General features: G+C 53.4%; 1 protein-coding gene across 2 annotated transcripts; it reads right to left on the bottom strand.

Annotated features, from left to right (window-relative positions):
* Positions 1 to 37: 37 nt before the first annotated feature.
* LOC102693939 (ataxin-7-like protein 2) lies at positions 38 to 12,439 on the bottom strand. Of its 2 annotated transcripts, XM_006628573.3 has the most exons (11): positions 11,810 to 12,439; positions 10,592 to 10,663; positions 4,992 to 5,096; positions 4,582 to 4,801; positions 4,108 to 4,352; positions 3,936 to 4,018; positions 3,216 to 3,427; positions 2,944 to 3,121; positions 2,549 to 2,670; positions 1,360 to 2,254; positions 38 to 931 (listed from the first exon to the last, which is right to left on the bottom strand). In XM_006628573.3, exons 1-11 carry the CDS (start codon positions 11,934 to 11,936, stop codon positions 914 to 916), a joined length of 2,277 nt encoding a protein of 758 aa, XP_006628636.2. In that variant the 5' UTR covers positions 11,937 to 12,439; the 3' UTR covers positions 38 to 913. The 2 variants fall into 2 exon arrangements, with proteins under 2 accessions (XP_006628636.2, XP_015198037.1); XM_015342551.2 differs by lacking the exons at positions 10,592 to 10,663; positions 11,810 to 12,439 and adding an exon at positions 7,372 to 7,476.
* Positions 12,440 to 14,701: the final 2,262 nt, after the last annotated feature.

Here is a 14,701-nt window from a genome sequence, read left to right as displayed (position 1 = left end):
GGAGAGGTTTCTAAATTACACAAAGGACAGATTCATATGCTTTTAGGATATTTTAATCCATTTTTATTAAGTCAACTTTTCGTTTAGCAGCATAACAGGTAAATCTTGAGGTATTTTCTATATTTAGAAAGAAGTCATCTCGCACAACACCATTCACACACACTCCCACTCACTCTCATTAGCACACACACACTCTCACCCACCCACTCACAAGAACACAGTCCCAGGCCCCTGTCCACACACACACTCACAAGCACACAGTCCCAGGGCCCCTGTCCACACACACACACACTCACAAGCACGCAGTCCCAGGGCCCCTGTCCACACACCCACTCACAAGCACACAGTCCCAGGGCCCCTGTCCACACACCCACTCACAAGCACGCAGTCCCAGGGCCCCTGTCCACACACACACTCACAAGCACGCAGTCCCAGGGCCCCTGTCCACACACACATTCACAAGCACGCAGTCCCAGGGCCCCTGTCCACACACACACTCACAAGCACGCAGTCCCAGGGCCCCTGTCCACACACACACTCACAAGCACGCAGTCCCAGGGCCCCTGTCCACACACACACACTCACAAGCACGCAGTCCCAGGGCCCCTGTCCACACACACACACTCACAAGCACGCAGTCCCAGGGCCCCTGTCCACACACACACACTCACAAGCACGCAGTCCCAGGGCCCCTGTCCACACACACACACTCACAAGCACGCAGTCCCAGGGCCCCTGTCCACACACACACACTCACAAGCACGCAGTCCCAGGGCCCCTGTCCACACACACACTCACAAGCACACAGTCCCAGGGCCCCTGTCCACACACACACTCACAAGCACACAGTCCCAGGGCCCCTGTCCACACACAGAAACGGGTCGTCTCCTGGTGGCTCGAAAGGCAGGCACTCTCAGTGATGCAGGTTCGGCTGATTAAAAAAAAGGAAAGCAAGATTAGCTGTCATACTGAACCGCTGTTTTGCATAACAAAAACCTGGGTCTCGAGTGCTGCCGAGCTCTACGCGCCCTCCCACAGCACGCCTGTCAAAAGCCTGGGGCCCAAGGAAACAGGAAACCCTGAAATTCTCAGCCCCCAAAGCCTGTTGGGACTTCATTTGTCAAAGTCACGGAACAAGAAGAGTAACGTTGCAGCTGCTGCAATACATTTATGAAATCTGCTGATTTTTAATCAGTAAGTGATATGCATATTCAATTCTCAGCCCAAACGAGGACTATACGACTTAAGGCTAGCAAATAATTAAAAAAATATTCTAGGTTAAACACTCCTTGTCGGGGTTTGTCCCCTGATCAGGGTTAACTTCAGTGGGATCTTGCCTGCTGGCTCTGGTACACCCACCTTCTGTGCGCCCAGTTTCCTCTCCAGCCCAGCGGCGAGGCCCCCCCCTCCCCTGCCATCTTTCTTCCACGGGAAGAGGCTGGCATGGGGGGAGTGGGGTGTGCGGTGCGGCTTGTGGGCCCGGGGCTCGGCGGGGGAAGGTGGGGTGCCACTCTTCCGTTTCTTGCCCAGGCCCTTGTGGTCATAGCTGACGGCCTTGCTGTGCATGCTGGGACTAGCCCCCCGACCCCGCGAGCTAGGGTCTGGGGGAGGGGCTTGCCGAGGGGGCGGAGTTCCACGCCTGGTCTGGCTGGGCGAAGAGGGAGGCTCTGGCGGGGGGCGTGGCTTGCCTGGGGAGAGGGACCCATTGATTGGTCCGTGGTGGCAGGGGGCAGTCCTTGTGGGGTCTTCCGAGGACACCGATACAGGAGTCCGGCCCCTCTCCTGAGCCACACAGTTCCTCTCATGGCTGGGGGGGTCCTCACTGGACAAGGGAGGCCTTTGCCGTTTCCGTTTCCTGGAGGAGGTGACGTGCTCCGGGCTGGGCCTCTCCTTCTGGCGGGACGGCTTGCTGGCTTTGCCAGCGGGCGTTGGGGCCCGGCTGGGGCCCGAGGGTGAGGGGGTGTTGGCCGGCAGCGGCGAGGTGATGGACTGCCCGCCCCCGCCCACGCTGTCTGGGGGGCCGCAAGCCGTGCCGGGGCTGGGGGAAGCTGCTGGGCACGGCTGAGGCCTGGTCTCTCGGGCAAAGGCAGAAGACGTCAAGCAGGAGGAGGAAGTCCGGAGGGGAGAGGCGCTCGGAAGGCTGGCGCTGCCGGCAGGAGCCGAGGAATTCCGGGGCGAGAAGGTGGGAGAGGATGACGCAGGGTGAGGAGCTGAGGTACGCGGTGACTGGAGGTCTGCCGCTTGAGGTATTTTCCTGCCAAGATGGGAAAGGAAAACCAAGGATTAGCCCAACATACACTAGCAGAGCTCGCCCACCTATACAGAGGCATTCAAGAACTGGGAGACAACTTATGAGGCCATAACATCTATTGTTTTTCATTTATCTTCAGTCAAAACCCTATCTACAGAGCTTTCTGCAGCCCGGAGAGAATTATGCCATTAATCCAACTAATTAGGTAACTAGACCAGGCTGGAGCAGGGAGCCAGAGGACCCTGCGGCGCTGCAGTAACGGAGTCCGACACCAGGAGACGGAGCGAGGGGACTCACTTCCACAGGTGCGAGTTGAGGTGCCGCTCCACCATGCTGCTGAGCGCGGCGCGCAGGCGGTGGAGCCGCCGGTCGAAGGTGAAGATGCCGCGGCCCAGCGCGTGGCTGCCGAACGAGCAGACCTGCGGGCAGGTAGACCGGGACAGGATTAGGACAGTGCCTGTGGGTGCTGCTGGGCACGCCGCCTGCCCAGAGTCACATTCACAGGATCCACCCCACGCCGCCCACACCACATCTGCGCCCCTGGACCAACATCAGTCACCAGCTTGACCTTCTTCATCTGGCCCTGTGCTGGATGATGCTCAAGACCCCCCCCCATCTACTGTGGCAGCTGTATTCAAGTGGCCGGGTGCCGATCCCGACTATCTCCGGCCTGGCAGCGTGCGCGAGCGTACCCCCAGTGGCTTGGGATGCCAGGGGCTGTAGCTCCAGTCGGACGGCTCCTCCAGCCCCTCGCCCTCGCTCTCCTCGCTGGACAGCCGGCTGTGCTGGGGGGGTGACATGGGCTCCGTGCCCTGCGGCTCCACCCCACTGCTGTCCTCCTCCGCCCCGCTCTCCGAAGACGCCCAGGACCTGCGGAGACCCGGCACACCCTGTGTCAGCGCCCGGGGTGCATCGCACAGCCTGCCACACACACCGAGGGACCGCGGGAGACAGGCAGGCCTACCTGGGCGCCGTGCAGTTGGCGAGCCTGCCCCGGCCGTGTGGGGCTCCCAGTTGAGGGCCGGGGGTCTCCGGGCTGGGCACAGCCCCGCTGGGTCTCTCCCGGACCGGGACCCCCCTCTCCCGGGTCCGTGCTCCATTCTTCAGCTCCGCCACCAGCAGGTCGAAGCTCTTGGTCCGGCCCGGCACTTTCCGCCGCTGGTGGATGGAATGGATCTGAGCAGGGGGAGGGAGACAGCTGGAGGAGAAATGTCCCAGCTCGAGCGGAGCAGGAGAGGCCCCGACTGGGGTGCAAGAACGTCTGTCACAGTCCGACTAGCCACGTAGGGGGAGAGGACACCCTGGTATCGCCTGACCGTTTCCATTACTCTGAGAGGACATGGACTCCCAGTAACCAGAACACAGACTAGTCTTTGTTTCCCTCCCCTTCTCTCCTTCATGAGTCACTGAGCTCTCCTGTCCAGTAGGTCCGGAGTGGGAGAGAACGGATCACAACGAATGAGTTACCAGAGCAAACCGCACGAGCAGGAACGAGAGAGAAACTCACAGGGAGTGAGGGAGGGAAAAGGCAGATCTCCTTTCACAGCCTGAGGGACCGAGTGTGAGCTTCTAGATGCTTGTAAATGTTCTGATAATTGTTACTGCTTCGGCCAAGTGTCATTTATTGTCCAGTTAAGCTCTTTCAACTGACAAGGCGGGAGAGGAAGAGGAGGAGTGTGCTTACATTACAGGTGAGCAGTCTGGTGCACAGCTTCTTCCTCTCGGGGTCCATCACCCCACAGTGCTTGTCCAGGTCACACTCTTTCCCTGGAACAGAAACGGGACCCAGGTCAGTCTCGGCAGCAGCACACAGCTCCTCCACGCTGAAACGACCCGCCCTGACAGCCAGGACTCACTGGAAGCCTTCTTGTAATTCTTCTGCCCACTTGAGAGGGCGCCCAGGGTTTCGGGCGTCCGACTTGGCTCCCCTCGCCGGGCAAGCTGTTTCTCCGAAGGCGGGGTTCCCTTGGGCGGCGTGTCTCGGGGGCTGGGAGACGGGGAGGCCTGGGGAGACTCCGGAGGAGGGGGTGGCTTCACACTGGAGCTGTCAGGCAGAGACACGGACGACTGCTTCTCCGAGGACCCTGCCGATGTAAACAAGCTGGAGAGGGAGAGAGAAGCCAGGGAAAGTTTATTGCACTTCCGTTACCAGACCAAGAAATTCCCAGTCCCTGATTAACTCAGCGGAGGAATTCTACCCCCTTTTTCCAAAGGCTTTTGTAAATAATTGCAAAACAAAAATACATAGTATTTACAATATGCTGGTGAATTGTATTGTCTCAGCTGCACGTCTCTGCCACACTGTGTTGTCAATAATCCAGGACCCTTACCAGCTTCCCTCCCTCTGCCCCTTGGCGTTCCTCTGCTGGAGCACAGGGGGGTGGGGCTGCGGCGGGGCTCGGGGGGGGGGCGCCCCTTGTGGCCTGTCCCGCACAGCTCTGGGCGTCCCGTGGAGAGAGGGCGGGTGCCCGAGGCGTGATCGATGTGGGGGCGCGGAGGGGGACAGCTGCAGACGGCTGTACAGCTTGCCGAGCGGTCCGTGCCTCTTCTCTGGGACCAAGAGGAGGGGAAAGACAGGAAGCGTCAGCAGAGGCAACGAAGAGTGACACCGCCCACTCTGCCGGTCAGGCACAGAACAGGCAGTTGGCACACCGGGCGCAGGTTGCCCACGTGCCACCTGTACTGCCATGCACGGAGCAGTCACATCAATTACACACACCCCAGGCCCACTCCCACTCACCACAGTGCTTCTCGAAGGCCTGTGGCTTGACCACCTGGCTGCAGTGACCACACACCACCAGGTAGAAGTCATCGTGTGCCGGGCAGTGCCCAAAGATGGACATGTCTAGGAGAGAGAGGACAGAGAGTCACTCAGCCTGCAGCACTATTTCTTACCCTTTTCCAAGACACACTCACATAAATACACCATACCCTCCCCTCCCCACACACAGGTCAGTTAGGGAAATTAAATTATTAAAACCAAAAGTGCATGGCTGCCTTAGGCTGGCAGAAATAGACAACAGTGAAATACTGCGCATTATTTGCAATAACTGGTGTTGGACTGACTTTTTTACCCCTTTGAACTCATGTTCACCTTTGTCTTTGCAAGCATCAGATTCCTCTTTTCAAATATTTCTGTTTTTCCCTCTCCCTTAGCTATTACAGTGAGCCGGAAATGTGCAGAGCAAAGACAACAGTCCTGTGGTCAGCGGTATATTTTTATTTTATCACTGCAAATGTTCTGTCCCAAAACACAGTTTGAATCTAGAGCCAGAGCATAACAACAGCTACTCCCTAGTCTGCACTCTCCTGTGTCTGTGACCTGGTCCACAGCAAGAGGGAAAAGGGGAAAGAAATGACTTTCTTCCCCTTCACAAAGCTTTCTGTCTGCTCTGTGCTTTCCTCTCCACACTCCACCTCACTCCCACACCTCACAATTCACTCTCAGGCTGTCTTATGTGTGTTCTCCAAACACGCAGTACCACGCTTTGGCGACGTCACATCTGAAATAGTATTTCACCAAGTCATTTCTCTCCAAATTCTACGGCACATCAAGGGGCAGAAGCCACACCGTTTGAGAATCGCTGCCTTAGCCAACACTACCACAGGAAAGAGACCCTCCTCCCCAAGACAAGTGCCTGGGCCAGCACCCTGAATTCTACAAAAGGGAACAGTAGGTATTCTTCCATCTTAAGTCAAAAATCAAACCATTACCTACTGTCATTCTGACTAAGAGGTACATCCTTTAAAAACGGTAAACTATTTGAACTTTTTTTTTAGGGACAGCCCTTGTGCAAACGTGGTCATATGGATGGATGAGCTGGTTAAAAATAATTTTGCATACAAAATAACAGAAAAATACTCCCCCCCCCCCCCCCCAATATTACAGTGTGGTAAACACAGCTGACCATAGCTGGGAATGTCATGGATCAGCTGCTTTCTCCTAAAGGAAGTATCACATATGATCACAGGCTATAACAGTTAAAGAGCTGGATCGAGTGTCACACTCCATAATAAGGGACCTTAAACCCTGAACGGATTTACCTTCACTGCCAATAAACCTCATTGACTAAATTTACTAAGTCACTAGCCGGCTGCTGCTCTCTATCTTTAGGTGATTTATGATATTAAGGAAGAGGGAATGAGTTGCCAAGTTGTCTGCGTTAGCAGGGGGACGGGCACACACAGCCCTGGTGCCGTCAGCTCACTGAGACAGGGCCCATCAATAGAGACGGCAGGCAGGCAGACAGACACATGGGCTGCAGCAAGCATCTCTCACCGACAACGCCTGCTGTCTGGGGCAGAGCAGCTCATCCTCTCTTGCCTCCTCAGCACCAGAACAAGGCAATTTTATGCCCATTTACCAATCAAAGAGTCAGGCCTCAGCACGGGAGGCAGGGGGAGGAGACTGAGCACTCCTCAACATGTGCCTTGTGCCACGCTGGAGGGTCCCACCTCAGTGGGGGATCCGAGAGGGGCAGGCTTCCACCTTGCTTTGTTGTGGTGTTTTTCTAAGCCTACCGACTTTCCTGTCTGGATCTGCCACTTTAACAGCACCACAAGAAAGAAGAGTCAGGTCCCCACGGTGACCCCCACCAATACACTTCAGAGCACTGTGCACAGTCAATGCGCTTCCAGGTTATTCTTGCAAATGCACCAGAAAAAAAATGCACCATAAAGACATTATAACCTCACCACTAGCAAAACTGCCAGCCAGATTCTCTAATGGCACCCTTCTGAATTTTTGGAAATTAATCAAATATTACATTTTTATATCTTTATAAGACACGTGCATAATAATCCATGCAAGGTTTCCACTACTATTTAAAGTATTGTGCTTACCCAAGGAATTATACTTGAGCTTCAACTCTTGGTGAAATGAATGCTTTGCCACCTATCCCCTTGCATTTTACAAAACCGGTTCTTGTTCATTCAGATTTTCCTTTGACACTTTCCAAACACATCCGTTCCTGACTGTCTCTTGGGCCACAGACAGCGACAGCCAAGTCCTGCAGTTTCAACACTGTCTGCACATGCCTGCAGTGCAGTTTGGTCTCACTCCCTTCAAGGCAAATCTCCCAGTCATCACCCAACTGGCCAATCGACAACACCCAACTAACCAATCCAATCAGTCCATCAGCTGAGCTTCTCTCCCGGGAGGTCTCTATGAGGAAGAACCTGGAGGTTTCACACCACACCGGACCACACGGGAGACGGTGAGCAGGGGCCCCTCATTATCCAGTGTTAGAGGAGCGATCTGCACTTAGACACTCTTGTGGAGAGAAGAGGGAGGGACAGTGGGTGGACACTCTGCACATGTAGGCTCCCAGCTCCTACACCAGGCAAGAGGGGAAACTACACACAGCACTGTGTTAGCCACTGGGAGAGATGCTTTACTTATAGAGCAAGGGACTACTATCTACTATCCTGCGTTACACCACAACCTCCTGAGCTCTAGTGTTGTACGCATCTTTCCAGTCTGTACTGCATCATACTGCAACCTATTATTCCTGCTGCCAATATCGTGCAACGCCATCCTGTTCGGCACAGACGCTTGGGGAAAACCAGTGTGACACCAATACAGCTCACTGAGCTTGAGACGAGGAGGGGAGACAGCTAGGGGGGGTGAGAAGTGTGGAGGGAAGAGAGGGGGAGCGAGAGGGCACACAGACTACACGCAATAACAGGCAAGAGGGCTGGCAAACGCCATCGGCCCGCCGAGGGCCAGCAGGAGCACAGACGGGAACAAAAGGCCAGCCGACGACAAGCAGAGCCCCGCGGACACTGCCGGAGAGCTCCATGAAAAGCACCACTCCCCCGCTCACGGCAACCCCCGGCCTGCCTCACTCTGGCCCGCCAGGCGGAGAGGAGGCGGGTCACAGCGCAACGTGTGCCGAACGTCTGAAACGCCGGGAATACCGGAGCCCCTGGAATGGGAAGCGGACTGAGCAGGATAGCGGTTTAGGGCAGACGGCTCAGTCTTCTCCAAGAGCTGCACCACCCCAGCCCCTTGCCCCCGACGCCAGCCCCCGCGCACACTGCTCAGGTTCACTCCACCGAGGAGCCTGGGGTTCTGCCCCCTCTCCCTCCGCTGTTCAACGCCCTCATTTGGTTTTATTTACACTTTAAGTGAGACCAATTTGCTTAACGAGGCCAATAAAAAGAAAATCCAGGTCGTCAGCAGCTGATTTTTTTTTTTACAGAAACCTCGTAAACCCAGCAGGAGCTCGAGGATGAGCGAGTCAGCACAAATCAGCAGTACCACTTCACAGTGGAGCTGATTGCTCTGCAGCACCAAAGACTTTCCCCAAAATCTGGTACTGGTACTGCCACTTGGCATGAAGGGATGAATCCTGAACCGTCACATACAGGGGAAGCAACAGGGCAGATCAATTTCCTCACATTGTTCTGCAGCTCCCACTGGAGGTCCAGCTATGGTCTGTCCATCTGGATCCTACCCTGGTTACCGCCGCCATACAAACAAGCACTTAGCCCACAGTACCTCACAGAGCCTCAGCGAAGACAAAACAGATATCCCCCAGGGCCCCGCCCCCCCACAGCCACACCCATCCCCACAGCTGCCACCACCGCCGGGGCCCCGCCCCCCCACACCCAGCCCCAGAGCCGCCGGGACTCAGCAGTGCTGCTGTAAGGGTGAGAGCCCAGCTCTGTGACCCTTTACTGCAGTGGATGTGAAATACAGTGGGGAGGTCATCCCTACTCAGAAACTCCTAGCAAAAGTGCAACAGGAATCCCAAGCTGTCACCCAGCAATGGAGGACCCCTGCTCTTGATGGCTTGGCCAGCAGCTCTATGGACATGGGTGTGACCTCCGCCCGGGACCCACAGTCCCCTAAGGCACAGGGCCAGCCCTGGCATTATTTTTATATTTGACACACAGGTCCCAAAACAAGACAGAATCACCCAGTTTCTCCTAAAAGCTCCCCATGGTCTTGGAATAGCCATCAGCCACCTATATAAGCATCTGAGTCAGTCCCTGCAGCTTATCAACGATGTGGCTTGGGCGCAGGTTCCACTAGGGCCAGAGGGGCAAACAGGGCCACACGTATTCAATTCAACTTTATTGTCATTAAACTTACACAGGTGCATAGTATAATGAAAAGTGTTTCTCATTAGTCACCCAGGTGCAGTATATAAATAGGACAGAAGATAAGACAATAGACAGTTACACAATAGCAATAACAGTAACATGTAATAACATCACATAAATAACATGTAATCAAGTAATCAAAACTGTGCAAAATTCCGCAAACAGAGAAAATATAACAGGACAAAAACAGTGCAAGGTAATTCTTGGAACAGTGCAAAAAATAGTATGGTTAAAAGTAGTATGGTTAATTAATAAATATTAAATATTATTATGCCTCTTACAGTTTTACTGGGTTATCGAGGGGACAGTACAATTTCAGCTTACATGTGTGTGTGGTGGTGTAGGAGTACAGTCATTGTGGGTACAGGAGGGCGTTAGGAGAGATCATAATAAGGTGGAAGGGAGTGGGGGCGTCACCAACTTGACAGCTCTAGGGAAGAAGCTATTTTGGAGTCTAGTTGTGTGCGACTGGAGTGACCGGAACCTTCTGCCAGAAGGTAGGGGAATAAACAAGTTATGACTGGGATGAGTGGGGTCAGACATAATTTTGGTGGCTTTTTGCAGACTCCTGGTGTTGTATATTTCCTGGATGGATGGTAAGGCACTGCCCTTGATGTGTTGGGCAGTTTTGACCACCCGCTGTAGTGCCTTACGGTCGGATGCGGTGCAGTTGCCGTACCAGACTGTGATGCAGCTGGTCAGTATGCTCTCCACCGTACATCTGTAGAAGTTGGTGAGGATCAGTGGATGTAGGTGTATTTTCTTCATACATTTCTTCGTATAGAGCAGTGTGTGTGCTTGTGGGCAGCGGTGTGTGCTGTTTTTTTTATGACTGAGCAACCAAGAATTAGATAATGCAGTTTCAATTTTAAAAACCCCATGAATGTGAGCAATAAACATTCAAAAATAATGAGCCAAGCATTTTGCACTTACAGAACTCCCCTTAGAGAGGGCACAACACACTAACAATGGGAAGAATTACTAAAAAGACACTTACATCCAACACACCTTTACAAAACACCAGTACAGTGCTGACAGGAAGCTACCCCCTGATGCCAGAGAGGTGCCTAGCCTGTTGGGACACAGGCTGCTACTACCAGTGCCAGCAGTAAGACCGTCTGGGCTGCTTTGAAACAGCCGACGAGGTCTCTGCTACTTGAGCAAAACTTTCATTTCCAGCTCGGTGGTGAAACGGAAGAGAGCGGCGAGCGAAGCCGATGTCTGCCTCACCTTCCTTCCTCAGGGTCATGGCCTCCTGCCGCTTCCGCCCGGACTTGCCGCACTCCTCCACTTCGCCCCCGCCTTGACAGACAAGAAGACACCCCCCACCCCCCAAAAAAACAGACTGCGTTAGTAGCTGCAGCAGCCAGCGGCCGAAGTGATTCAGGCTTTGCCCACGATGTTGCCAAACCCAGTGATTAAGTGAAGTGAATCAATACCGTTGAGAGCACGGATCTCATTTTCATTAATTTTGGGAAATACGTCTATTTTCCACAGAAATGTTGAGGCACGACGCGCACGGGGGAAAAAAAAAGCCATCGGCTGCATGGGAGCGAGCACCAGTGTTGAACACATTTTAAGAGGCTGACGGCTCTTTCACACTGTGAGACTCGGGACGTGCGGAGACGCCGACTCGTGTTTCCTGCGGGTCGGGGCACACGGGGTAGAGGGGTAGGGCTTGAAGGCTGCAAATGGAACCGCTGAATACCGCACTTCTGGACCTGCTCCGGTACCACCGGCCGCCTGCACGACCTGCATTACAGCTTTCACAGCCGGCGGGTTTTTTTTTTAATATGAAAAGGGGGGCTAGAAAACTTAACAAGAGGGTGGAGGCAGGACGAGGCTCTCTGGAGGGACGTCTCCACAATGCGAGGCGCACACGCGCTCTGCCCGCACTCGCACAGTTGCGGGCGACCCCCCAGCCCACAGTGAGACAGAGACACGGCCGCCCTCTCGGAGCTGGTGCGGGAGCTGGGTCTGCACATTGGCTTTCTTTTGGTGGAAGCCTGACAGAGCTGGGCACGACCACACCAATGTGCACCTCTCCCTCCATGCAAACACTAGCAGTCCCCCGTGCTCAGGGCACCGGCTCCCCCGCCTCCTCCTGACTTCGGACACCCCCAGCCCAACTCCAACACCCTCCTGTGACTTCTGACCCGCAGAGGGTCAAACCGCCTCCTCCCATCTCTCGCCACGGCGTGTGGGACCTCGGGGATGTGCGATTTCAGTGATATATTTAACAGCCATCTCGCAGATGCTCAATAAGCGCTAGGACCCGGGACAGCTGCTGAGCCCGTCGGGGCAATACCTAGCCAGCGCTAGGACCCAGCGGGTCCTTTGTTTGGGTTAAAGTCACAGGATGCCGCGCGTTTTCCACAAAAAGAAACTTCCACCGAAACCTCGGCGGCGTGGAAACCGGGCTGTGCTCTCGCCGAGGAAATCACTCACCTTCCGATGCGGGCAAGGCCGCCCTCTCCACCCAGGAGCTCCAGCTCTGGCCTGCGAAATCATCGAGACTGGGAAACCGCCGCTCCAGAGCAGCCATTACTGCCGCTGCGCGTTCACGCACCGCCATCACCGCTGTGCGGGCGCGCCCCTTACGTCATCCAGCGCGCCCCCGCCGCCGGCAGCAGCACCTGCGTGCGCGGGCACGGGCAGGGAAAGGAGGAGAGAGGGACGGGAGGTTGTGGAGATGTCTGCTCTCAGCTAATGACGTGCGAGAGTGGGTAGACATCGACACCCTATCGCGTTTCGCTCTCGGTCACCCGCTGTGTCAAGTCTGGCGTGGAGACAGACGTTGCTTCTCCCTGCCAGAAATGAACTGCAAGTAACACGACGGGCGATCCTGCTCTCCAGGAGTGCTCCCAGAATTCCCCGGGAGCTGAACATCTTGCCTCCACTGTCAGAGCATCGCTGTCTGGCATTGCCTGTCTCTCTACCCAGAGGCGCCTTTAAAGTGTTTCATTTATCAAAAATAGAAAGTCACTGTGGGTTTTCATGCGTGAAGTCTAGACATCATCACGACAAGCCCCGGTTCCCTCGGTTGGCAACTGCGAAGAATTACGGCTTCATACTCATGCACGTGTGCACAATATATTGATATTGAATACAACAATAAAACAGAGGAAGCTGATTTTATTTTAGATTCGTGGTTGCGCTTAACGGGTTAATGATTCCTGGAAATCAGCGCGTATCCGATCTGTCGTGGAATGTTTATTTAAAACTACACTTCCCATCATGCACTTAAAGTCGCGGCACCAAACTTCCGGAACAGCATTAGGCTTCATTCGAGCAGATTGTCATCATTGCTTAAATTTATTTTGAACGAAGATTTACAAAATATATTAAACGGCAAATATTTAAAAAAGTTATTTATAGAATCCCCCGTTTCTTTTCTTGGAGCACCAAGCCTCATCCATCTTAAAATGATAAACATTCAAAACAGGAAAACAGCCCAATCATCAGTTTTTTTTAAATCCGAAGATTCACTTTGTTTCAAGTGCAGCCTGAAAATCAACACTGAAAGGCTCTACGACGTCATTAAGAGCGCTGGCCTCCCCAACAGCAGCTGCAACTTTCCGGAAGACTCTTTCTAGGAAACTAGCCAAAGACTCAGTTTTAACCCTCACATCCCACTTGCTCTTAGCAGCACAAAGAACATCTGTGGGTCCACACAGATTTAATATTGAACACACATCTATTATTGAGATAATTAATTTTGAATTGAATTTTGAACACAATATGAGAGTAACAAAGCAAATGAAGCATTCGCCCATGTTGCAACCTTGCAGTCGATAACAATTAGGATTGTGTCGGCTTTATTTCCAGTAGCAGGACTCCTGAGGGATCAGGTGACTCCTGTCAACAACTTCCAAGACTGATACTTGAATGAGGCATCACACCCACACACTAGTGTTGTCCGAGACACCCTCTCGACCTGCTCTTCGCTAGACTTCCAGCTGAAGGAGGTTTCCAGAGCACACTGTGTCATGTCCTCTTGTCCACGCCCTCTGTATTCTGCAGTGTTAAACCGTTGGAAAACCATGTGCATGCATTGCATACGGCTCTGTTCTGTAGACAAACCTTTTGGTTGTTGCCTCCCCTTGCTGCCCCGGGCTGTCGTAAAGCTCAGAGGTTGGAGCGGAACAACCGAGCACACAACTCAGCAATGCCCTCTTTCCCTAGGGGGAGAATAGGAGGGACCCTTCATGTTATGCAGAGTGAAAAACTGAATTCCTTGGCAACGCATTTGTAATCCAAGTCACCGTAGCACAGCTCTGGTCATTTCCCAGAAAATGGGGTAAAGAGCCGAGCAATCACAAAAGCACACAGCCATTCTGGAGCTTCGTCACCACGGAGCTTGAAATAAGGTGGGATAAATATGGTGGCCAGCAGTCATATCACCCTGCAACTCACCACTGGCAGCCCACTGAAGCTCAGCAGGTGTGAGCCTGTTCAGTACCTGGATGGGCCACCTTCAGAGGTGTTAGTGGGGCCAGTAGGGGGCGCTCACCTTGTGCTCTGGGTCCTCATGCCCCAGTATAGTGATGGGGACACTATACTGTAAACAGGCCCTGTCCTTCAGATGAGACATAAAACTGAGGTCCTGACTCTCTGTGGTCATTAAAAATCCCAGGGTGTTTCTCAAAAAGAGTAGGGGTGTAACCCCGGCATCCTGGCCAAATTTCCCATTGGCCCTCACCAATCATGGCCTCCTAATAATCCCCCTGATGGCTTCATTACTCTGCTCTCCTCCACACTGATAGCTGGTGTGTGGTGAGCGTTCTGGCGCACCATCCAGGTTGGTGGTGGTGGAAGGGAGTCCCCATTACCTGAAAAGCGCTATATAAGTGTAAGCAATTATTATTATTATTATTATTATAAAGCAGACCTCTGTATTCCTATCCCACACACCTGCAGTGCAACCTCAGTCAACAGGCCACCTAGGACACTGAAGCAGCTTGCGTCTCAGGAAATCAAGAGAGGTCTTTTGGAGGCTAGCAGTTTTTTTTTAAATTACACTTCTCCAGGCTGGAGTCAGCTCCTGCCTTCTCAGTTGCCCACAAGACCCTTTTATCTTGCAGGAGACTTGAAGACCTCAACAACTGCTTAACACAGTTAAATTCTGGAAAGACCCCCACAAAGCTGATCCCAACTACTTAACCACGATCCTCTCAGATTATGTAGCCCAGCTTTTGCCAACACTAGTGCCCCAAGGAATCACTGGGATCAGAGGTTTTATTAAAGAATTTGTCTATCAAGGTTGTTTTATGATCAGAACTATGAAGAATAAAGTCATTACATTCCCCGTTGTGCATTTTGGAGACCCCAGACCTGTGA

Source organism: Lepisosteus oculatus, chromosome 5, assembly GCF_040954835.1.
Source record: "Lepisosteus oculatus isolate fLepOcu1 chromosome 5, fLepOcu1.hap2, whole genome shotgun sequence".
NCBI classification, from domain to species: Eukaryota; Metazoa; Chordata; class Actinopteri; order Semionotiformes; family Lepisosteidae; genus Lepisosteus; species Lepisosteus oculatus.
This window is presented reverse-complemented; position numbering and strand designations above follow the sequence as displayed.